General features: G+C 40.9%; 2 protein-coding genes across 2 annotated transcripts in view; one reads left to right on the top strand and one right to left on the bottom strand.

Annotated features, from left to right (window-relative positions):
- The window catches only part of Eif3j (eukaryotic translation initiation factor 3 subunit J), a 34,531-nt gene extending 18,611 nt beyond the window's left edge, over positions 1-15,920 (top strand). Inside the window, 5 exon segments of the mRNA XM_004673324.2 lie at positions 80-207; positions 7,664-7,778; positions 13,234-13,395; positions 14,459-14,532; positions 14,870-15,920. Of these exon segments, the coding sequence (XP_004673381.2) occupies positions 80-207; positions 7,664-7,778; positions 13,234-13,395; positions 14,459-14,532; positions 14,870-15,001 (611 nt within the window). The 3' untranslated portion in view covers positions 15,002-15,920.
- A 526-nt stretch (positions 15,921-16,446) lies between these two features.
- The window catches only part of Spg11 (SPG11 vesicle trafficking associated, spatacsin), a 100,322-nt gene continuing 93,322 nt past the window's right edge, over positions 16,447-23,446 (bottom strand). Inside the window, exons 35-40 of the mRNA XM_045156991.1 lie at positions 22,780-22,887; positions 18,989-19,157; positions 18,523-18,611; positions 18,172-18,327; positions 17,368-17,519; positions 16,447-17,025 (exon numbers count right to left, since the gene is read on the bottom strand). Of these exons, the coding sequence (XP_045012926.1) occupies positions 16,845-17,025; positions 17,368-17,519; positions 18,172-18,327; positions 18,523-18,611; positions 18,989-19,157; positions 22,780-22,887 (855 nt within the window). The 3' untranslated portion in view covers positions 16,447-16,844. The remainder of the gene's footprint in view (positions 17,026-17,367; positions 17,520-18,171; positions 18,328-18,522; positions 18,612-18,988; positions 19,158-22,779; positions 22,888-23,446) is intronic.

Genomic DNA, 23,446 nt, shown 5'->3' with positions numbered 1-23,446 from the left:
TCCTTCCAAGTGCTGGGATTAAAGGTGTGTACCACCATGCCTGGCAGATTTGCCTCCTTAAGTATTCAAGTCAAGCCAGAAAGTACTCTACATGACTGTAAATAAAATATTTTTTTTACAAAATTTTCAGAAAAGAAAAAATTAGCAGACAAGATAAAAGAGAAAGAACGGCAACAGAAGAAAAGGCAAGAAGAAATTAAAAAAAGGGTGAGTTTTTTTTAATTTCCTAAAATATATTCAGAATTCATGATTACATTAGTCATGGTACAGTGTCTTAACATGTTACAAATAATTGCCTGACAGTTTCATGGCCTCTGTAGTGACATACATGGATATAGTATGAAATAGAGGAATGCCAAAACAAATTGATTTGTGGTGTTTTTTTAAATTAATTAGTTTATTTATGAGAGCAAGAGAGATGCATATAGAGAAAATCTGCACCTCCAACTACTGCAAGCAAACTCCAGACATGCACCACCATGTGCATCTGCCTTTATGTGGGTACTGGGGAATTGAACCTGAGTGCTTTGGCTTTGTAGGCAGGTGAAGCATCTTAATCACTAAGCCATGTCTCCAGCCCTAATTTGTGTTTTTTGCAAAGATGGGGCTCAGGAACAGTTACAGTTGCAGGAGTACACTTTTGTTTTTGAATATTTGCAACAAGTTTCTGAAATATTGTATTAGCTTGTTTGTTTTTAATAAAAAACATATTTACACCAGGCATGGTGGCGCACACCATTAATCCCAGCACTCAGGAGGCAGAGGTAGGAGAGTCGTCGTGAGTTTGAGTGAATTCCGTGCCAGCCTGGATTAGAGTGAGATCCTACCTCGAAAAACCAAAAATTTTAAAAACAGCATATTTATATCATTCAAAAATCAAAACAGTATTAAAAAGTATTCCTGGCACTTGAGATGCAGAGGTAAGAGGATCACTGTGAGTTTGAGGCCACCCTGATACTTCTTAGTGAAATTCAGGTCAGCCTGGGCTAGAGTGAAACCCTACCTCAAAACAACAACAAAAAAGTACTCCCAACCTTTTACTGTTTCTATCTTTCTGTCTGTAACTTTCCTTCTATTCCACAGTAAACACTGGTTTGTTTCTCAAAGATGGCTTGATATTTATATTTGGAAATATATTATTATCCCTATCTACTTTTTAAAAAATTTTATTTACTTATTTATTTGAGAGTTACAGAGAGTGAAAGAGGCAGATAGATAGAGAGGATGGGTGCACCAGGGCCTCCAGCCACTGCAAACAACTCCAGATGCCTGCACCCCCTTGTGCATCTGGCTAACCTGGGGAATCAAGCCTCAAACCAGGGTCCTTAGACTTCACAAGCAAGTGCTTAACCGCTAAGCCATCTCTCCAGCCCCAATCCCTACCTACTTTTGAGATGGAATACATGTTGTAAGCTGGCCTTGAACATGGGATTCTCTGTTTCAACCTTCAAAGTGATGATATAGGCATGCATCATCACCACTATTTTTGCATAGGTTTCACCTTTTTTTTTTTTTTTTTTTTTTTGCGGTAGGCTCTCTCTCTAGCCCAGGCTGACCTTGATCTCACAGTGATCCTCTTACCTCTCTCTCCTGACTGCTGGCATTAAAGGTGTGCACCATGACATCTGTCTTGTTTTTTTATGTTTGTTTATTTATATATTTGACAGAGAGAAAGAAAGAAAATGAATAAGAATGGGCTCGCCAGGGCTTCCAGCCGCTGCAAATGAACTCCAGATGCTTGTGTCCCCCCTTGTGCATCTGGCTAGCGTGGGTCCTGGGGAATCAAACCAGGGTCTTTGGCTTTGCAGGCAAATGCCTTAACCACTAAGCCACCCCTCCAGCCCCTGTATTTTTATTTATTTATTTTTTAATTTTTATTTGAGGGAGAGAAATGGGCATGCCAGGGTCTCTAGCCACTGAAAACGAACTCCAGACACGTGCACCCCCTTGTGCTCTGACTTATGTGGGTTCTGGGGAATCGAACCCAGATCCTTAGGCTTTGCAGGCAAATACGTTAACTGCTAAGCCATTTCCCCAGACTTACTTTATTTTATTTGAGACAGAGAGAAATGGGGGGGGGTAGTGAGAGAATGGGCAGGCCAGGGCCTCTAGCCACTGCAAACAAAACTGCAGACGCATGTGCCCACCTTGTGCATCTGGCTTATATGGATAATCAAACCTGGGTGCTTAGGCTTCACACCTTTGTAATCCCAGCACTCTTGGAACCTAAGCAGGAGGATCACAAGTTTGAGACTAGCCTGAGCTACATAGTGAGATCCTATCCTATCTCAAAAAGCCATGCCTAGTGCTACATGTCTGTACTCTCAGTACAGAGGTAGAGGCAAGTAGATTACAGCAAATTCAAGGCAGTAAGAAATTCTAGTGCAGCCAGGGCTACATAGGCTTTGTCTCAAAAATTCTAAAACCAAGTTGAAGAGATTGCTTAGTTATTAGGGCACTTGTCTGTGAAGCCTAAGAAGTCATGATCAAATCTCCTGGTCCCATGTAAGCTAGATGCAGTGATGCAAGTACATAATGTTGCACATGTGCACACGGGGTTACATGTCCCTGGAGTTTGGTTGCTGTGGCTGAAGGCCCTGGTGTACCATTACCTCTCTCTTGTCTTTTTCTCTCTCTCTCAAATAAAATTAAAAAGCATTCTAAAACAAAGAACAACGAAGTATAGAAAATAACATGTAATACAGATCTAAATTTGTAACTATGTTGCCAAATTTGTTTCTTCTATTCTTATTTTGCTAAAATATAACTAATTATGTATGTTTTATCTTTAATATTTCAATAAGTATCCATGAAAATGGCTATTTTTCATATTACAATAGTACAACCTACTAAGTGAACATTAATAGTGTTCCAATGATCTGGCTTTGTTTGTTGTTTTGTTTTTCACGGAAAGGTTTCACTCTAGTCTCGGCTGACCTGACCTGGAATTCACTATGTAATTTCAGGCTGCCCTTGAACTCACTGTGATCCTCCTACCTCTGCTTCCCTAATGCTGGGATTAAGGCATATGCCACCATGCCTGGCTTCAGGCCAGTCTTTTTCTTTCTTCTTCTGCATTTTGAGATGGGGTTTCTTGTACTTGTTCACTGCTTTGTTCATAGGCACACTAGGATTACTGAAGCTGGCTACAACTTCTGGCATTGATGTGGGGATTAGGAATCCAAACCCAGGCAGCTCAGTTATACAGCTAGCACTTTATTCACTGAACCATCCCCCAGCACCCTTGTAGTTCTTGACTTTGAATATTGTCTACATAAAAAAATTAAAGAATATATCCTAAGTATATATAATCAAATCCTAGGTTCTGTATCATTGGATTATTCTTTTTCTAGTTTTTTTTAAATTTAAACAGACTTATGCAGTTCAAGCTGGACTTGAACTAAAGAATATATTAAAGCTATATAATCAAGTCCTTGGTTCTAGTATCATTTGATTGTTTTCCCTGTGTCATTGTTTCTTTATTGAGACAGGGTCTCTGGTAGCCCAGGCTGGCTTTGAACTTGCTATGTAGCTGGGGATTACCTTGAATTCCTGATCCTCAAGCACTTGAGGTAATTAATATACTAATTAACCTGATTTAATCATTTTACAGTGTATAGACCTCAAGCATGCATTGCAAATACAGTTTTAAAAAAACTGAACCTATTATTAGGCCATGTGTGGTGGTGCGGGCGTGGTGGCACACACCTTTAATCCCAGGACTATCATGAGTTCGAGGCTACCCTGAGACTACATACTGAATTCCAGGTTATCCTGGGCTAGAGTGAGACCCTACCTTGAGGAAAAAAGGAAAAGAAAGAATGAAAGAGAAAGAAAGAAAATTCTGGGCTTATTTCCATTTGCCAACAATGCAGGACAGTGCCTGCCCCCCTCACCATGTTGTGAATATTTTAGATATCTTTATTTTATTTTAGTATTTGTTTATTTATTTATTTATTTGAGACGGAACGGAAGGGAAGGAGTGAGGGAGGAAGCTTATGGTGCCTTGGGCCTCCAGTGGCTGCATATGAACTCCAGCCACATGCACTCCTTTCTTCATGTGTCTTTACATCGATACTGGGGTATTGAACCTGGGCCATCACACTTTGCATGCAGCCAAGTGCCTTTAACTGCTGAGCCATCTCCTCAGCCCTTATTTTAGATACTTTAAAATTTTTATTTATTTATTTTTTCGGTGGTAGGGTCTCACTGTAGCCCAGGCTGACCTGGAATTCACTATGTAGTCTAAGGGTGACCTCAAACTCATGGCAGTCCTCCAACATCTGCCTTCTAAGTGCTGGGGTTAAAGGTGTACACCACAATGCCTGGCTTAATGCTTTAAAAAAAATAAAAGTTTATTTATTTGCAAGCAGAAAGAGAGATAGAGGACAGAAGTCTGCCAGGGCCTCCAGCCACTACTAATGAACTCCTGACTCATGCATCACTGTGCATCTGGCTTTATATGTATACTAGGGGAATTAAACTGGAGTCATGAGGCTTTACCGACATGTCTTTAACTGTTGAGCTATCTCTCTTAAGCCCAAGATACTTTTTTTTTTTTCCGAAGAATTACATTTTTTTAAGATTTTTATTTATTTAACAGAGAAAAAGAGAGAGAATGGGCACCCCAGGGCCTCCAGCCACTGCAAATGAACTCCAGACACATGTGCCCCCTTGTGCATCTGGTTAAACATGGGTTCTGGGGAATTGAACCTGGGTCCTTTGGCTTTGCAGGCAAACGCCTTAACCATTAAGCCATCCCTCCAGCCCAAGAATTATTTTATTATCCCAGTTTTGGCAATCATCTAAAATTTTTTACTACATTCAACCAAGAAATACTAAGAACATACTATGTACAAGGCACTATGAAGAAATTTTCTTAAGGAACAACAAATTAGTATGAGAAGTCAGTGCATTTGTCTAAAAATATATTAAATATTTCCTGTTTTTTGAGGCAGGGTCTCACTTTTTAGCCCATGCTGGCCTCAGACTCACTGCAGTCAACCTACTTCAGTACTTGGGAAGCAATATAAGGATCACCATGAATTCAAGGCCAGCCTGGACTACGGACTATAGATTTTTCAAGGTCAGCTGTGCTAGAGTGAGGACAAAAATAAACAGTGAACTTCAAACCTATCTTTAAATGTAAAGCACCAACTTATAAATGAGCTAAAATGAAGCAGATACATACATGAATGATAAAAGGATATGTATATACCATTCTCCCCACTCACCCAACCTACCACTACCTGCTTGAGTTCAAAAGTTCTTCAATCAGAAAAGCCCCAAGAGGCTAATTTCACACATACAAGAATGGACACAGACAGTAAGACCCTACCTTAAAGAACCCCCCCGCCAAAAAAAAAAAAAAACCCCACCGAACAAAAAAAAGAGCCGTACACGCTTCTCTCTCTCTGAGATGAAATTTTAAAATGCAGCCAGGTGTGGTGATGCGTGCCTTTAATCCCAGCATTTGGTTCAAGTTCAAGGCCACCCTGCGAATACAGAGTGAATTCCAGGTCAGCCTGGGCTAGAGACCCTACCTTGGAAAACCAAAAAAAAGAAAGAAAGAAAGAAAGAAAGCTGGGTGGATATTTGTTGTAAGAGACTCTGGTATATATGCACAAATAAAAAAATAAATAAGTTTAAAAATAATATGTCTAGCTCTACTCAACAGTGTAAAATTAAAATGTCCACTTTTGCTGGGTGCAGTACTGCTCACCTTTAGTTCCTGCACCTGGGAGGCTGACATAGGAGGATTGCTGAATAAGAAGCCAGCCTCAAACTCCAATGGATATTCCTTTTTAACTTTTTAAAAAATATTTTATTTATTTATTTATTTGAGAGAAAAGGGCAGATTGAGTGGGTATGCCGGGGCTTTCAGCCACTGCAAAGGAACTCCAGACATCTGCGCCACCTTGAACATCTGGCTTATGTGGGTCCTGGGGAATCGAACCAGGTTCCTTTGGCTTTGCAGGCTGGCACCTTAACCCGTAAGCCATCTGACCAGTCCCCCTTTTAACCTTTTTTTTTTTTTTTTTTTGAGTTAGGGTCTCACTCTGGTCCAGGCTGACCTGGAATTAACTATGTAGTTTCAGGGTGGCCTCAAACTCACCGCGATCCTCCTACCTCTGCCTCCCAAGTGCTGGGATTAAAGGCATGTGCCACCACGCCTGGCTCCTTTTAACTTTGTATTGCCTACCAACTTCCATAGATATAGACAATATACTATGGCCATAATCCCCTCCAACTACCCTTTCTTTTCCCTCTCCCAAATCCCACCTCCACTCAAGCCCTTCTGGTTACGAATCTCTCTTCTACTTTGATGGCATCACGTTTTTTCCCCTCCAGTTGTGAAGGTCTTATGTTGGTAGTATCAAGAACTGTGAGGTCATTAATACCAAGGCTACTTTATGTCTGGAAAACAGTATTGTAAGCACCCTTCCCCTTCCTTGGCTCTTACATTTTCTTCTACCTCTTCTGCAATGGTCTCAGAGCCTTGGAGATTGTGATAAGAGATATTTCACTTACTGCTGAACATACCACTGTCACTTTTGGTCAGCACTTTGAGTCCAGTAAATGTTCTTGTGCTTGAATATATGTGTGCATCTTCAGTTTCTTAAGCTGAATTTCTCTTATTGGAATTGCCAGATTGAAGCATGTGAAGATATTTTAAGGTACTGATACATATTTCCATATTGCTCTAAAATGTCTGTTCTATTATAATCCTAGTAGTAGCAGTATGAGAGAGTACCATTTTCATCTTGCTTGTGATCTCAACTACTTTTTTTAAATCTTTTTATTTTAATTTTAATTTGTTTTGTTTTGTTTTTGGTTTTTCGAGGTAGGGTCTCACTCTGGCCCAGGCTGACCTGGAATTCACTATGGAGTCTCAGGGTGGCCTTGAACTCATGGTGGTCTTCCTAACCTCTGCCTCCCAAGTGCTGGGATTAAAGGCATACGCCACCATGCCCGGCTTATTTAAAATTTTTTATCTGAGAGAGAGAGAAAGTATGGGGACTCCAAGGTACACTACAGACGAACTCCACACACATGTGGCACTTTGTGCATCTGGCTTTAATGGGTACTGTGGAATCAAATTTTCACCACCAGGCTTTGCAAGCTAGCACTTTTCACCACTGAGACATATCCCCAGTCCATCAACTTTTTTTCCCCCAGGTAGGGTTTCCCTCTAGCTCAGGCTGACCTCAAATTCACTCTGCAGTCTCAGGGTGGCCTTGAACTCACAGCAATCCTCTTAACTCTGCCTTCTGAGTACTGGGATTAAAAGCATGTGCTGGCACTTTTTTTTTTTTTTTAAGGATATGGGAGGGATGAGGAGATGGCTTAGCAGTTAAAAGTGCTTGTTTACAAAAAAGACATGGAAATAATCTTTGATCTTCCTGAGCTCAATCCTTACCTGTTAAATTATTTGCTCTTTTGTTACTGGAGATAGGTTGTTTAACCTCTCTGCCTCCATGTTTTATTTGTACAACTGAGAGAAGAATATCTAAAGTGTTTAGGAGGATATCTGAAATGCAGCTATCACTTTATATATAAGTACTTGTTTATTTACAAGTGCTGACATAAAAATTTATTTAATACAGAAATGTATTGTGTCCATCACAAGTCCAGCATTTGTAAAACTTCTGTTTCATTTTAGTTAGAAGAGCCTGAAGAACCTAAAGTGCTAACTCCAGAAGAGCAATTAGCAGATAAACTACGGCTAAAGAAATTACAGGAAGAGTCAGACCTTGAATTAGCAAAAGAAACTTTTGGTAAGATGGGGGTGTGATTGCAGTGCAATATTGAGCTATTCCAGGTGAAAACTGTACAAGTCCAACTGGTTATAACAGTTCAGAAACCCCTTTTTTTTAAAGGACACATACTAATTTAGATATTGGAAAGTTTAATGTCTTGGTATATATTTGAGATTATTTGACTTGTCAGTTAGAGGCACATGTTCAGGTTTTTGAGTAATTGCTTGGGGTATATGAAGATTATTAAAATATTAGTCGTTGTACCCATGTGTGTGGTGGCATGTGCCTGTAATCTCATTTTGGTAGATTTAACCAGGAGGAGGGTCATGACTGGGAGGCCAGTTTGGATTATATAATAAGACCTTATCTTTAGAGTAAATAGTCATTGGATCCAGTAAACTATACTGGTATGCCCAGAATATATTTATCAACTGGATGAAGTCCATGGCCTGTGAAATTTAAATATTAAACAGACTTTGGGCCATCTTGTTGCTTTAATACAATATAATCTATATATGACTTGGACAGTAACGTGCTGATCTAGGTGGCACATTCATTTGTGGCTTTGTAGTGCAAAAGTTCATTTCTTTCTGTGCTCTCTTGGATCTTACAGTACCTTATTTTTCAATGCTTGCCATTTCCGTGTGCTGTGCCTGCAGCAACTATGGTTAATGGACAAGATAAAGAAATGTGCAGTATCCTATAAATGGATACATTCAGTGTTCCAGGGCAGATACATAACACACAGGGTAGAGTCAAGACAGATGGCAAGTTTGTCAGCAGGTGAGAATACAGTTAAATAACTTTGAAATTGAGGCATGTTGTTATTGCGACTCCCAGACTTCCTTCTGTAAAGTATGAGGCTATCGTGATTCTCGCTCTTTTCTTAGGGCAGTTTGGCTACATTTCCTTTTTCTTTTGAAACACTTTTATTTGAGAGAGAGAATGGGCCTCCAGCCACTGCAAGTGAACTCCAGACACATGCAACACCTTGTGCATCTGGCTTATTTGGATCCTGGGGAATTGAACCTAGGTCCTTTGGCTTTGTAGGCAAGCACCTTAACTACTAAGACATCTCCCCCGCCCTGGCTACATTTTTTTCTAATTGACAACTTCCATAATTGTAAACAATATCCCCTGCTAATTCCCTGCCTCCTCCCGCTTTCTCCTTTGAAACTTCACTCTCCATCATATCCCCGCCCCCTCTCAGTCAGTCTCTCTTGCATTTTGATGTCATGATCTTTTCCTTCTGTTATGATGGTCTTGTGTAGGTAGTGTCAGGTCGTGGATATCCAGGCCATTTTGTGTCTGGAGGAGCACATTGTAAGGAGACCTACCCTTCCTTTGGCTCTTACATTCTTTCTGCCACCTCTTCTGCATTGGACCCTGAGCCTTGGAAGGTGTGATAGAGATACTTCAGTGCTGAGCACTTCTCTGTCACTTCTCAGCACCATGGTGCTTTCTGAGCAATCCCAAGGTTGTTGCCATGTGAAGAGAGAAGCTTCTCTAACCACAAGTGAGAGTAGCATTAATATATGGGTATGAACTTTAAGAGAAGTGCTTACTGGGCAGTTTGGTGAGCATTCAGCCAGACAGCAGCAGATGTTACACCCCTAGGACTCATGACCACCCTTCTTGTCGGTTTTCAGTATCAGGCATGTATTTCTTCCCAGTGGGCCTCCAGTCCAATTAGAGGGTGGTTGGTTTCTCCCTTAACAGACATGCCACTATTGCACCCATTGGCTCATTTGGTCTGGCTGGCCAAATTTTAAGGCTTGCAGTGTCCACTGTTGAGTATCTCCACTGGTGATTTCTCTCTCTCCCATTGAACTGCATGCAGCATAGCTTTTTCCAGCTTTCTGTCAGCTGGTTTACATGGAGGAGGTTTTCAGCTCAGCTCCAGCAGGATTTATCAGTGATCTTGCATCCCAAGTATGTGGAGTCTTCAGTAATAGGGTCTTACCTTTTACCTGGCTACATTTCTTTTTTTTTTTTTTTCCCTAAACTATTTTATGTATTTGAGAGAGAAAGAGAGGCAGAAAAAGAGAATGAGCACATGATGGCCTCTAGCCACTGCAAACAAACTCTAGATGCATGAGCTACCTTGTACATCTGGTTTACATGGGTGCTGGAGAACTGAACCTGGGTCTTTAGGCTTTGCAGGCAAATGCCTTAACTGCTAAGCCATCTCTCCAGCTCCCCCCCTCCCCCGCTACATTTCTTTAAATGGGTCTCTGGTGATCTCAGGTTTGGCTATGGATGATCCAGTATGCTTGACAGCCCTGAAAGTATTCATTTAATTACAGAGGACACTTGGCCACTAATTTTGTCTTCGGAGGATATTAAAGCAACCCTTGTGCTTATTAAAAGAGGCAGGTGAAGCTAGGCATTGGTAGTGCACCCCTTTCGTCCCAGCACATGGAAGGCTGAGGTAGGATCACTGTGAACTCGTGGCCAGCCTAGAGCTACAGAGTGAATTCCAGATTAGTTTGGGCTAGACTATAACCCTGGCTAATAGAAAATCAATTAAAAATACATATATAAAAGAGGCAATAATGGAATATCAGTTATATATTGAAAAAATAAACATAATTATTGTGTAGTTAATAGGACTTTACTGTTTCTCATACTAAAGTGCTGAATCTGATTTTTTTTACTTAATTTTTTGTTGTTTAATTGATTTGACATTCAGAAGGATACTTGCCTTTTTTTTTCTATTATTATTATTTGGGTTTTTGAGGTAGTGTCTTACTCTAGCCCATGCTGACCTGGAATTTACTATATAGTCTCAGGTTGGCTTCATACTCACAGTGACCCTCCACCCTCCTTCCTCTGCCTCTCAAGTACTGGGTTTAAAGGCATGCACTGCCACACCAAGCTTAACCTGTTTCTTAAATTTATTTATTTATTTATTTATTTTGGTTTTTCGAGGTAGGGTCTCACTCTGGTCCAGGCTAACCTGGAATTCTCTCTGTAGTCTCACGGTGGCCTTGAACTCATGGCGATCCTCCTACCTGTGCCTCCCGAGTGCTGGGATTAAAGGCATGCGCCACCACGCCCAGCTTTGAATTTATTTTTTATAATTTTAAATTTTTGTTTATTAGAGAATGGGCATGTCAGGACTTCCTGCTACTGCAAACAAACTCCAGATGCATGTGCCACTTAGTGACATTTTACTTGGGTACTAGGGAATCAAACTATTGTGTTTAGGCTTTGCAGATAAGCATCCTAACTGCTGAGGAATCTTTCTAGTCCCTAATTTAATTTTTTCAAATTAACATACAGGCATCTAGTAGTTGTGGCATTTTCAAATACAGTTTATTTTAGTTGATTCTTGTCCTAGCTTCCCCCACCCCATTTTCCTTCTTCCCCTTCTGTTTATCACATTGTGTCCTTTGGCCCTTTCTTCTTATCTCTTTTATATTCATTCTTGGTTACCATTCAACCTGTATAGGTTTTACTGACATATGCATCCCCCCATATACATACATATAGCTAGGGTCTGCTTTTCACAGAGAACATGAAGTCTTTCTGAGTATAGGTCACTTAATTCTTCCCAGGTCCACCTTTTTTTCTATAAATTTCACAATTTCATTTTTTCCATGCTGCTTAATAGAAATCCATTATATATACATACCACATTTTCATTATCCATTCATCTCTTGTTGGGCATCTAGGCCCATTCCAATTCTCAGCTATTGTAAACAGAACTGCAAAAAAGCATGGATGTGCAAGTACCTCTGTAGTAGTGTGTGGAATTCTTGGGGTATATCCCTAGGAGGCTGGGTAGTTTGAGAGTTCTGTTTCTAATTTTCTGACATACCTCTATATTGATTTCCATAATCTTAGCTTTTCGTTCAGATGACTTTTTCTGTGGGTTAAACCTCCACTTCATTTCTAGAGTTGGCTTTTTTTTTTTTTTTTTTTTGGTTTTTTGAGGTAGGGTCTCACTCTGGTCCAGGCTGACCTGGAATTAGCTCTGTAGTCTCAGGGTGGCCTTGAAGTCATGGCGATCCTCCTAACCCTACCTCCCACGTGCTGGGCTTAAAGGCGTGCGCCACCATGCCCAGCAGGCTCATTATTTTTATAGTGTAGACATCTTTGTTTCTTATAGTTTTTTGTCTTTTCCTCACTTTGCTCTGGGCTATTCTTGAACAGATCTTTTAAAAGAATCCCTTCCATAACACAGTGAACTAGTGAATTTTGTAGGTCCTATTTTAGTATGATGCCCCCCTCCCCCCAAAACAGGGTCTCACTGTTGTCTAGGACCTGGAACTCATTCTAGCTCCAGGCTGACCTAGAATTCAGAGAGATCCTGCCTCAACCTTCAGAGAACTGGAATTAAAGTTGTGTGCCATCACACCTGGCCCATTTTAGTAGGCTTTTTTTTTTCCCTCCGCCCCGCCTCCCCCCCCCCCCCCCCCCCAAGGTAGGGTTTCACTCTAGTCCAGGCTGATCTGGAATTCACTGTGTAATCTCAGGATGGCCTCGAACTCTTGGTGGTCCTCCTATCTCTGCCTCCCGAGTGCTGGGATTAAAGGTTTGTGCCACCATGCCCGGCCTTAGTAGGCTTTTAAATGAGTAAAATGTGCATAGGATTTTTTTTCCCCTTCGGGGCGGGGTCTTTCTCTAGACCAGGCTGGCCTTGAACTCAGCAATTCTACCTCTGCTTCCCTAGTGCTGGAATTAAAGACATGGGCCTATACATCTGGCTGAGGGTTTTATTTATGAATGAAACCTGTCATCTTGAAACATGTAATAAGTACATGTAATAAAATACTGAAATAACAAATTTGTGATACAGAATTATGTGCTTTTGTTTATTTTGTTGTGAGGGGACTTGAACTTACAGATTCACACATGCTAGGTAAATGGCTTTTACCACTAAGCTACATTCTCAACCTGTATTGTATTGTTTTTTTTCCCCCAAGGCAGGGTCTCACTCTAGCCCAGGCTAACCTAGAATTCACTCCTTTTTCTCAGGGTGGCCTTGAACTCATGGCGATCCTTGTACCTCCCAAATGCTGTAATTAAAGGCACGTGCTTTGAGACAATTTCTCAATATGTAGCCCAACTCCATCATTTTGCTTCAGCCTCCCAAGTGTTGGGATTATATATACATGTATAACCTCCATCTGTAGCTTAAAAAAAAAAAAACTGCTAATGAAGAAGTTATAGTAGCAGGTCTAGTAATTGGTAAGGTATTTTTAAGCAAGTGTCTTTAAACATTGAGCCATCTCCACAGCTAGTAAGATCTGTGATGCAACTGCTACGTAAGTAAAAGTCAAGATAGACCTTCCATAATCAGATTCATATGCCCATTACTCAATTGCCCGATGAAGGGCTTCAGTGAGCCAGAGTTTAGAAGCCCTGCTTAAAATGAAATAATAGCATTATTTAGCTAGTACTTGGTTTATAATCTTTTAAAAACATCTTAGCTTCCTAGTATTTTCAGTATTTCTTCTCTCTACAGGTGTTAACAATACAGTGTGTGGAATAGATGCTATGAACCCATCATCAAGAGATGACTTCACGGAGTTTGGAAAGTTACTAAAAGATAAAATTACACAATATGAAAAGTCACTTTATTATGCCAGTTTTTTGGAAGCCTTAGTTCGAGATGTGTGTATTTCATGTAAGTGATTCTAATCTTTAGTCCTTGTGAGTAGGTTATAGTATGGAGATCGTACTTGGGAAGATGGAGGGTTTTTTGAAATTTTCAATTCTATAATATAGACATGGGATATGCTTTTAAATAAGTGTCCTGGGAATGTTGTCCTCCGTATAATTGAATATTTTGGGGTAGAGAGGCAGTTTATGCCAAACAGTGCAGGCAAACAAATATGGGCTTATTTTGATGCAGTTATCTCTTAAAGGAATTACCCAGTAATTTTAGAGGGAAAAAATTGTGGGGCTCCTAGAATTTTAGAGCTGGGTGAGACTTGAGGAACTTTATGTCACAAATAAAAGCCTAACACGAGGTCTAAGTGCTCTCTACAAATAGGGTTGGAGCGCCCCCAGAGCCAACCATGGGTGTTCAAGGATGAACATAAAGGGGGACTACTTTTGTTAGTATTTGCTGTTTTTAAAATTGAGAAAAAAAAAAACACAGAAGCATGCATAATGAAGTCTAAGCTGGGGGTTCTCAATTTGATCAGTTATAGCCATAGGTGGCAGTATATTATCTGTGTACTATTTTTCCTGTTCTAGGGAGTACTTTCCAACTCAAAAGTGAACATTTTCAAGTCACTAAAACGTAATGCCTTTTTCCAGCTTCACATTTTTATAAGGAAAGGACATGTTCACTAAATAGACCTGTTACCTGGTATGATAATGAGATACTATTTTCATTCTAGTTCCTGGCTAGAAAGAATTATCTCATGTTCATGCAGCTGCTCCCCAGTAAGTGTCTTATGTGATAGAAAGGTGTGGTTAATCCTCTCCTTTATAAACTGATAAGTCAGTCTACCTTACGGATGCTAGGGAGCAATGAGACAGATAAAGACAGTTTCTTTTTGGTTTAGCAGTGGCGTATTGTTAATCACAAATGCGAAATTCACTCATCTTAAAGTTATTTAAGATTAATGATGGACAAATTAGTTTTCTTGTAATACTTTTAGAAGGATTTCTATTTTGCTTTTACTTTTCAGAATCCTTAAAAAGTGAAGTTTGTGGTATGTCTCTTTTTTGTTTTAAAGTGGAAATTGATGACTTGAAAAAGATTACCAATTCATTGACTGTGCTCTGCAGTGAAAAACAGAAGCAAGAAAAGGTAAGAGCAAGCTATCAGGGAAAAGGCCTATTGCATTAGGATAGAGTCTTAGGTAGAATTATCTCCATGTGTGTAGTCAGGAGCCTGTCAAAACATAAAAGCAATTCACTGGTACCATTTAAGTTGCAATAGGCTAGGAACATGGTGTCTAGTGTCCTAATATTCCTCTTTTTCTCGGTTGTTAGAAGTTGCTGTGGGTTAGCTTCATATCTCCCTTAAAGAGCCTTAATTTTTCTGGGACCAGAGGCTTTCACATTTATGAGAGCTTGTTGTATCAGATAGATTGCCTGTAGCAGATAAAAATTTCATTAATTAAGTAACTCTCTTTCATCTTTAGCAAAGCAAAGCCAAAAAGAAGAAGAAAGGTGTTGTTCCTGGAGGGGGATTAAAGGCCACCATGAAAGACGATCTGGCAGATTATGGTGGTTATGATGGAGGATATGTACAAGACTATGAAGACTTCATGTGACATTTTATCTTCTGGTGTCTTCTTTCTGTTGCCCACAGTCCCTTCAACATGTAGCACAACTTCCTTTCCTTTCAGTTCTGCCAAATGCTACAATCAGAAGTGCAGTATCTTTTGTGCTGGTTATATAACCCCCTGACACTTAGGTGCTAATGTGCAAATGAGGGAACTTGGATCTTGTTGTCAAGGGGTTAAAATTGGGAACCTCAATTGCTACTAAATCATAGTTTCAAAACACAACAAACCTAATAATGTTGTCCTTGTTGCTATCTGATTCCATAGCAGCAGTCACTAAATTGGGAAAAAGGTTGCAACATGACAAAAAAAATTGTGTAGTATTTACCAGCACCATTCAGTAATACAGCCTTAACCATACCTCCTTGAACTATTTCATAACTTGTCAAGAAAAGCAGTTTGCAGCAAGGGCATGTGGTGTGCACCTAGTATTACAATTGCTTTATCTTAAAATTGAGCTTCAGGATATTAAAATATATTGTGAAGAAGACTGCTACTATCAGAGTGAAGATAATGCAGCTGAAAAGTACTAGTTTGATACTTACTGTAATGACCAAAACCCTCCCACTCTGAAGCTGAAGAAGGTCCCCTCCCTTGTGTGCACTGACCGTCTAGTTTGTATCTATCAGCCTGCTTCTCCTGATGGATGCTTCAGATGGGGGAGGGAACTCGCTACCTGTGTTCATTTGCCTGATTCAAGTGTCTTGAGAAACAAATCTCTTTTGTTCTAGGCTGCAACGGAAAAAACTTTTAAAAGGGTTTTGGCATTTCCTTTCCTTTATAAAACATGCTCAGCAAACTGCACCAGTTAACTACAGTTTGGTAAATTGTTATGTTAACAATTATGACATCTGCAATGTTTTATAAAGCAACTAATTTAATAAAATCACTATTGTGAGGACTTAAATTTTGTGTTCCTCCCAAGAGATAGTTTATGGAGAATATCAAATGCAGCTCTTGTGCCTAGAGTTCTCTGTATACTTATAAAAGCTTGATCAGTGCTTGATGTAGTTACAGCTCTATAATAAGAATGGTTGCCAGATCTTGAGTAGTATATCTATAAAGTCTGCCTTTGCTTATTATTTGGGAAGTTATTTTGTTTGGATACTAAGTACATAGAACTATTTATTTGGACTAATGAAGTCTAGTTTTCAGGTTACTGGTATAAGCATTAATTGGTTGATCATTTAAAGTGATTAAACTGTGGTTAGCCCTTTGTGGTCCCATAATCGTCACAACCTGAACAGTTTAAAAAAAAAAATTCTTCCAGAGGAAATGGAGCCTCAAAGCTCCATAAACTAAGTGGAAAACAGGGCCATTGAAATGACTTGAGGAATTAACAGAAAGCTGTGATTACTCAGCAATAATTACAGTAAACATTGTTGAAGACAGACAAGGGCTGAGCTCTCCTTAGCAGTAATAATGACATACACTGAATTTAAAATCTATTTTATTACAGAAAGATCAGTTTCTAACAAATGAAAATGTATCACCTGTTTCTTAACTGTGTAAATAATATTAAATTTCTTTGAAACTGGAGTCTGCAGGCACAGGTATTTCTTAATCATTACTATATCTTCTAATGCAGAAGCTGTCCTAAAAGGAAGCTTTTGATCCTATCTATATACAGCGTTATAGATGAGCAGTCACTTCAAAATAGGAATTTCCTTGTAAAGTTTCTCTTTCACGACTTGCTGCTACAAAGAGGTCTGATGTGGTTGGTACACTCCTGGGCTTTTAACTCAAATAACAGTGTTCCCCGACACACTATACTGTCATTAGCCTCTCTCGGAACCTCATCAGTCTAAAAAACAGGCACGTCTGAAATCATCTAACCTGCAAGCATATCCTTTAGACAGCATCCTGTTTGAGGATCTTTCAGAAGCACATTTACAATTTCAAAAAACTTGTGTTCATATGCCAATTTGTAATACAGGTAGATATCTTCACAATACGAAAGTAACTTTTTCAGGTTCTCTGTGACCTTTTCAGTAGGCTGGTGGTGTTTATATCTACACAAAGAAACATAACAAGGTCCAAGTTAAATCCTGTATCTTCTGTGAGGTTTATGAGCTCTGAAACCACTGCCTGTAACAGGCTGCTGTTGCCTGGGAAGTTTTTCTAGCATTGGCTCTTGATGAATTTCAAAGTTACTTTTGGGTTGGGGTTTTCAGCTTACAGTCTACTTTTTTTTCTTTCTCCCCCACTACCTCCTCTCTCCCTTTCTTTCTCTCTTTCTTACTAAAATAGTGTCAGTATGTAGCCCTGGCTAACCTTAAACTTACACCTCCCAAGCTGGGATTATAGGCATGTGCTCACTATATTTGGCTTATAGCCAATTTTGTAATACTTACTTTTTTGAAATTTCTTCAAATATATTGGGTGTTAATAACCTTTGCTGCTTAAATTCTTCCAAGTAATTAAAATCTCCTTTAAGAATCACTTGTTGGTACAAAACTTCAGCCCAATCAGGAACAAAGTCATAGGCCTCAGCCACAATAGAAGCCTTAAAAGGATGGGAGAAAGGATGGCACCATTAGATCCCATGTGATATAAAGTTGAAGGCAAACTTCTAGGAAGCAGTACTGCACACAGTGAGCTATGATCAGTATAAGTTATCTAAAAGGCTCTGCATGTCAGAGTTGGTGAAAAGTCTGGTGTGTACTTAGCAGTTCCCTTACCATACCCCCTTCTACTTGTGCTTTTAATCTTCTTCACAATGGATTGGTTAAACTGTTGGGAAAAAACTCAGCTGTATAAAGAGCAGGTCCCTGATAGCAATCCTTTTTATTTCCAACTACCCCTGATGTGTACTTTTTGAGATGTGATCTCAGTATAGCCTAGGCTGACCTGGAACTCATTCTGTGGCTCAGGATGGCCTTTAACTTGGTGATCTTCCTATCTCAGCCTCCTGAGTACTAGGACTGATTACACACATAGGCCACCAAACCCAGATTTCAATCCCTTTAGTTTAAAGGCCAAGATTTAATCTCTGGGCAGACCTGTTTTTCAGTCCTGCTCTGGGTACTCCATTCAAAAACTGTCAGGCTTAGGAGATTGTTGTAGGACAACAAAATATGGAAATCACTGAGCCTCTGGACCCCAAGAGTGAGGACACCATAAGATGTACCAATATTGGCCAGAATGTTCTTATTCACCTGATAGAACCGAGGTAGGGCCATGATACAGTCCGTGAGTTTATGATGGCCCAGGTTGATGAGCATTGTGTTCTGGCCACTGTTCAGGAAGTGAATCTGTAGTGTTATCAGCTTGGCAAGTCGTTTACAATGCAGGGCCTGTCGCACACAGAAGTCCTGGAGGACAAAGGTGGAAAAGGCACAGGAAAGAAAAACTTTGCTACCATCATCTCTTCTCTGGATCGTCAACAACTACTCACTCCTCTGCCCTTGCTTGGATTATTATATCCTTCTTCACTTGGAAGAGCCCCAAAACAAGAAAGTAATCTCTACTACTACAGACCTCCTAACTCAAGGATAAACACTGGTTACCTTGGTATAACTCTCTGTTGCATCTAGCATCAGTGTCAGGGCCTTGACCAGGAGCTGCTTCAGGTGGGGCCCATCCTTGAGGATGTCCTCTACAAGGGAATAAGACACTTGCTGAGTCTCGCTCTCCAGGTCACACCATGACAATGAGCTAAAAGAATTATCCCAGTCATTTTCACAGAGGCAGTATATCTCAGATAAAGGCTTTTGGGCTAGAAATGTACTCCCTGGTAGAAGTTCATTCTGAGGTGGTATTTGGGTATCAGCATGCATAGTGGTTTCTTGCATACACAGGCCACCGAACTTAAGAACATAATTCTAAGGTTACTGTATTGCCAGGTGGGTTGGTGCTAAGTGAGATACCTCAGCTCTTAACACCAGTCTCATGGACACTGGCTCTTACCTCTCAGAAACTTACAGGGTTGGCATTAGGGGACTACTTTGAAGGTAGTGCTATGACCTTTCTTACCCCAGGGCTGAGACTCAATCAATTTCAGTTGGATGCAGGCAGCTGCCTCATGGTTCTCCCCAATCTCCCGGCACATGCTGAAGCACAGGGCAATCATGTTGTGCTTTTCACTGTCTCCAGGGCGGCAGCGTTTGATGTAGTCCAGCAGGGCTGTTTTCAGGGTACCATTCTGGCCAGGAAAAATGGAATATCAAATTTCAGTAAGCATGTGGGGCAGGACTGGCTGAGTCCTTCGGTTCTGTGAGTTCCTTAAAATATCCAGGAAAATAAATTCAAAAGCAATACTATTTGGAGTGTAAGGAAATAAGCATGCACCCTTTTCTTTTGGGAGTGTTATAAACCTGGTCAGAAAAGACATACCTTAATGCATGCGGATCTAACAATGCCTTTTTCATTTCCTTTTTTTTTGGGGGGGGGGGAGTTCGAGGTAGGGTCTCACTCTAGTCCAGCCTGACCTGGAATTCATATGTATTCTATGGTGGCCTTGAACTCACAGTGATTCTCCTACCTCTGCCTCCCAAGTGCTGAGATTAAAGGCATGCACCACCATGCCTGGCTTCAATTCCATTTTCTTCTTACAGTTTTATTCTCTTTGTATGTAGCACATACACTTATATGCATAGGTGCAGAAGCTAAAGGAGGACATCAGGTGCCCTCTCACCTGCCTTCATTGAACCTGGGACTGCCATTTTCCCCACCCCAACCTCTGGTTACACTGACCAGCAAACCCAGCACTTCAGTCTCTGTTCCCTACATGACTGCAATTAGAGGCGAGTATGGCCACATCCAGCTATTTAAATGGGTGCTGAGGAACTGAACTCATCCACTGAGCCACCTCCCCCTAATTTCATTTTCTAGAAATTAAACAATAAGCAGAGAGTCTATGCATGGTGGCACAAGTCTTTAGTGCCATATTTGGGAGGCTGAGGTATAGGAGGACTGTTGCAAGTTTAAGACAGGCTATAGAGGAAGTTCCAGGTCAGCTTGAGAGAGTGAAACTGTCTCAAAAAGGGGGAGGGGCTGGAGAAATGGCTTAGTGATTAAGGCGTTTGCCTACAAAGCCAGGTTTGATTCACCAGAATCCACATAAAACATATGCACAAGGGGGCGCGCGCATCTGGAAGTTGTTTGCAGTGGCTGGAGGCCCTGGTATACCCATTCTCTCCCTCCCTCCTCGTCCATTTCTCTGTCAAAAAAAAAAAAAAGTTGGGGAGATGGCTTAGCAGTTAAAGGTTGCTTGCTTACAAAACCTGATTAATTGGGTTTGATTCCCCAGTACCCACATGAGGAAATGTGCCCAAAGTGGTACGTGTATTGAGTTCCTTTGTAGTGGCATGAGACCCTGGCACACCCATTCTCTCTCTCCCCTGCTACCTCCCACCTAAATAAGTTAATTTTAATTTTTTATTTTGTTTTCTCAGGCTAGGGTTTCACTTTAGCCCAAGCTGATGTAGTCTCAAAGTGGCCTCAAAGTCACAGTGATCCACCTACCTTTGCCTCCTGAGTGCTGGGATTAAAGGCGTGGGCCACCACACCCCACTGAATTATTTGTAAAAAGAAATGTGGTAAGATCAATCAATGTAACAAAAACATAATGGTATTTAGTTAGAAATGGCCAGAATGTACAAAGTAAAAAAGAATACTTTGTAGGCATTAAACTACATTGGTACTTGTTAGTAGTGGCTATCTCCAGATGAAAAGACACAGGACGTTTTTGGTATTGCTATATATTATTTATTTATTGAAAGAGTCAGAGAGAGAGAGAATGGGCACCCGGGCCTCTAGCCACTGCAAACATACTCCAGACGCATGTACCATGTATATCTGGTTTATGTGGGTCCTGGGGAATCAAACCTGGGCCTTTGGCTTTGCACGTAAGTGCTTTAACTGCTAAGCCATCTCTCTAGTCTTTTTTAAAAAATATTTTTTATTTATTCATTTGAAAGAGTGTGCACATTACTTTTGTAATCATAAAGTTATTAAAAGTATTTACGTGCAAAACTGCTTCAGAAACAACTTGGGCTAGAGAGATGGCTTAGTGGTTAAGGTGCTTGCTTGCAAAGTCAAAGGACCACAGTTCAATTCTCCAGGATCCACATAAACCAGATGAACAAGGGGGTGCATGTGTCTGGAGTTTGTTTGCAGTGGCTGGAGGCATGCCCATTTTCTCTGTCTCTCAAATAAATAAATATATATATATATATATTTTAAAAAAAGTGTACAGCTGGGCAAGTGGGAAAAAAAATGAGGGACCTGAGGATAGGCCTTTATTTATTTATTTTTTTAATTTATTTGAGAGCGACAGACACAGAGAGAAAGACAGAGGGGGAGAGAGAGAGAATGGGCGTGCCAGGGCTTCCAGCTTCTGCAAACGAACTCCAGACGCATGCGCCCCCTTGTGCATCTGGCTAACGTGGGACCTGGGGAACCGAGCCTTGAACCGGGGTCCTTAGGCTTCACAGGCAAGCGCTTAACCACTAAGCCATCTCTCCAGCCCAGGATAGGCCTTTAGATCCAGTATAGTGTTGGCTCCTTTCCTGTCATCAGGATTGGCTTGTCCTAAAACTGGCCGAACTTTAAAGAGATTATTTTTCTACTTTAGTTTTAACTCTTATAAAGGTGAAATGAGCAAAGGCAACAAAATCACCCAAATGATTTGCAAACAGGCAATACGAGTGACATTCCAGGTATCAACATACTGGGAACAGACAGGCAGGCCTTCTTGAGCCCAAACACCTGAGCAAACCAGGCTTCTTTCTGATCATTAGCATAAATGTTTCTTTGGCTTTTCTGATCCTGGCCTATGCATGTCTTCCTAAACTAGCTCTTCACATACTTTTCATGGTCCCCAGAAAATCCTCTAGCAGCCCTCAAGTCTAGCTTCAAAGCTAACAGATCACTTATAGCATGGTTCTCAAAAGGGATTAAGGGATTTTGTCCCTGCTAGAACAGGTGTTTATTTTTATTTGTTTTTGTTTTGGTTTTTTGAGGTAGGGTCTCACTCTAGCCCAGGCTGACCTGGAATTTACTATGTAGTCTCCGGGTGCCCTCAAACTCATGGCAATCCTCCTAACTCTGCCTCCTGAGTGCTGGGATTAAAGGCATGCACCACCACGCCTGGCTTTTTTCTTTTAAAAATTTATTTGAGATAGCAAGAAGGAATGGGTGCGCCACTGCAAACAAACTCCACTTATGTACCACCATGTGCATCTGGCTTACGTGGAACCTGGAGAATTGATTCTTAGGCTTTGCAGGCAAGTGTCTTTAACTGCTAAGCCATCTCTCCAGCCCAAAATTTTTAAATGAGAGAGACAGATACACACCGGGGGTACCAAAGCCTGCCACTGCAAATGAACTGCAGATGCTATTTATTTATTTGAGAGAAATAAGTAGATAGGGAGAAAGAGAATGGGCACACCAGGGCCTCCAGCCACTGCAAATGAACTCCAGATGCATGTGCCTCCTTGTGCATCTGGCTAATACAGGTCCTGGGGAATCAAACTGGGGTCCTTAGGCTTCACAGGCAAACAGCTTAACTGTTAAGCCATTTTCCCAGCCCTAAAACAGGCACTTTTAAAACAGTGACTGATGGTGAGAGGCAACAAATATTTTCAATACTTAGTATCAACATTATCACTAGCTAAACTGAACTCTAATTTAAGCCACATGTAACAGTGTGAGTCCTGAAGTTCCCTCCTGCACATTTACTGGCCCTCGCTGATACGTTCCTGAGAGCAGCTCAGACCCCGAATGTGTGTACACCATCCCGAAGCTCACTGCTTCACACCTACCGGATCAAGCTTCTTCCTCATCAGAACTTCAAAGTAGTGCTTGTTATGCAGCAAATCAAATATGTATGTCATCTCATTGTACCTTCCAATGCCAGTGAGGAGACGCACCTGAAGGAAAGGCCTTACGTCAGCATCCCCTGCAGTTGTCAGCCAGACTACTACCTGCCCCAGTACTGTGATTCACATGCCAGCACCATGGGCAGAAGGGCTAATGGCCAGGCTACCATGCATCAGGCCTTCCTATTCATCCAATGGGCTTGTGTAAGGAGGGGGGTTGGAAGTGAATCTTTAGGACGTCACTGACTAGTCACCCTTCTGTTTCTTGACTGATTTATCAAGTGCTGAGGTACCCTTATGGGTAAGTGCTGCTGCTTGTCACTACTCCTATAGTTTAATTGCCTACCTGGGTCAAAGAATTTGGGAGGCATGAGGCTTTAAGTAGTTCTTTCATAGATGGGTTCTCTTGGGGAACAATGCAGCTGTATTGGCCCTTGAGAAACGCTGACTATCCCATCAAGAGGGTACAACCTGGAATGTGGCGGGAGCCCTTTTGCTTTCTGCTTTTTCAGAAATCCTAACAGTGCAGAGGGCTGGGCCATCTGGCCAATCATTCTCAAGTAGATGGGCAGAATTCCCTGAGGCTCCATCAGCTCTGAGCTGGAGCCCC

This window comes from Jaculus jaculus, chromosome 8, assembly GCF_020740685.1.
Source record: "Jaculus jaculus isolate mJacJac1 chromosome 8, mJacJac1.mat.Y.cur, whole genome shotgun sequence".
In the NCBI taxonomy this organism is placed as follows: domain Eukaryota; kingdom Metazoa; phylum Chordata; class Mammalia; order Rodentia; family Dipodidae; genus Jaculus; species Jaculus jaculus.
The sequence above is the reverse complement of the archived record's forward strand: the minus strand, read 5'-3'. Positions and strand labels throughout refer to the sequence as shown.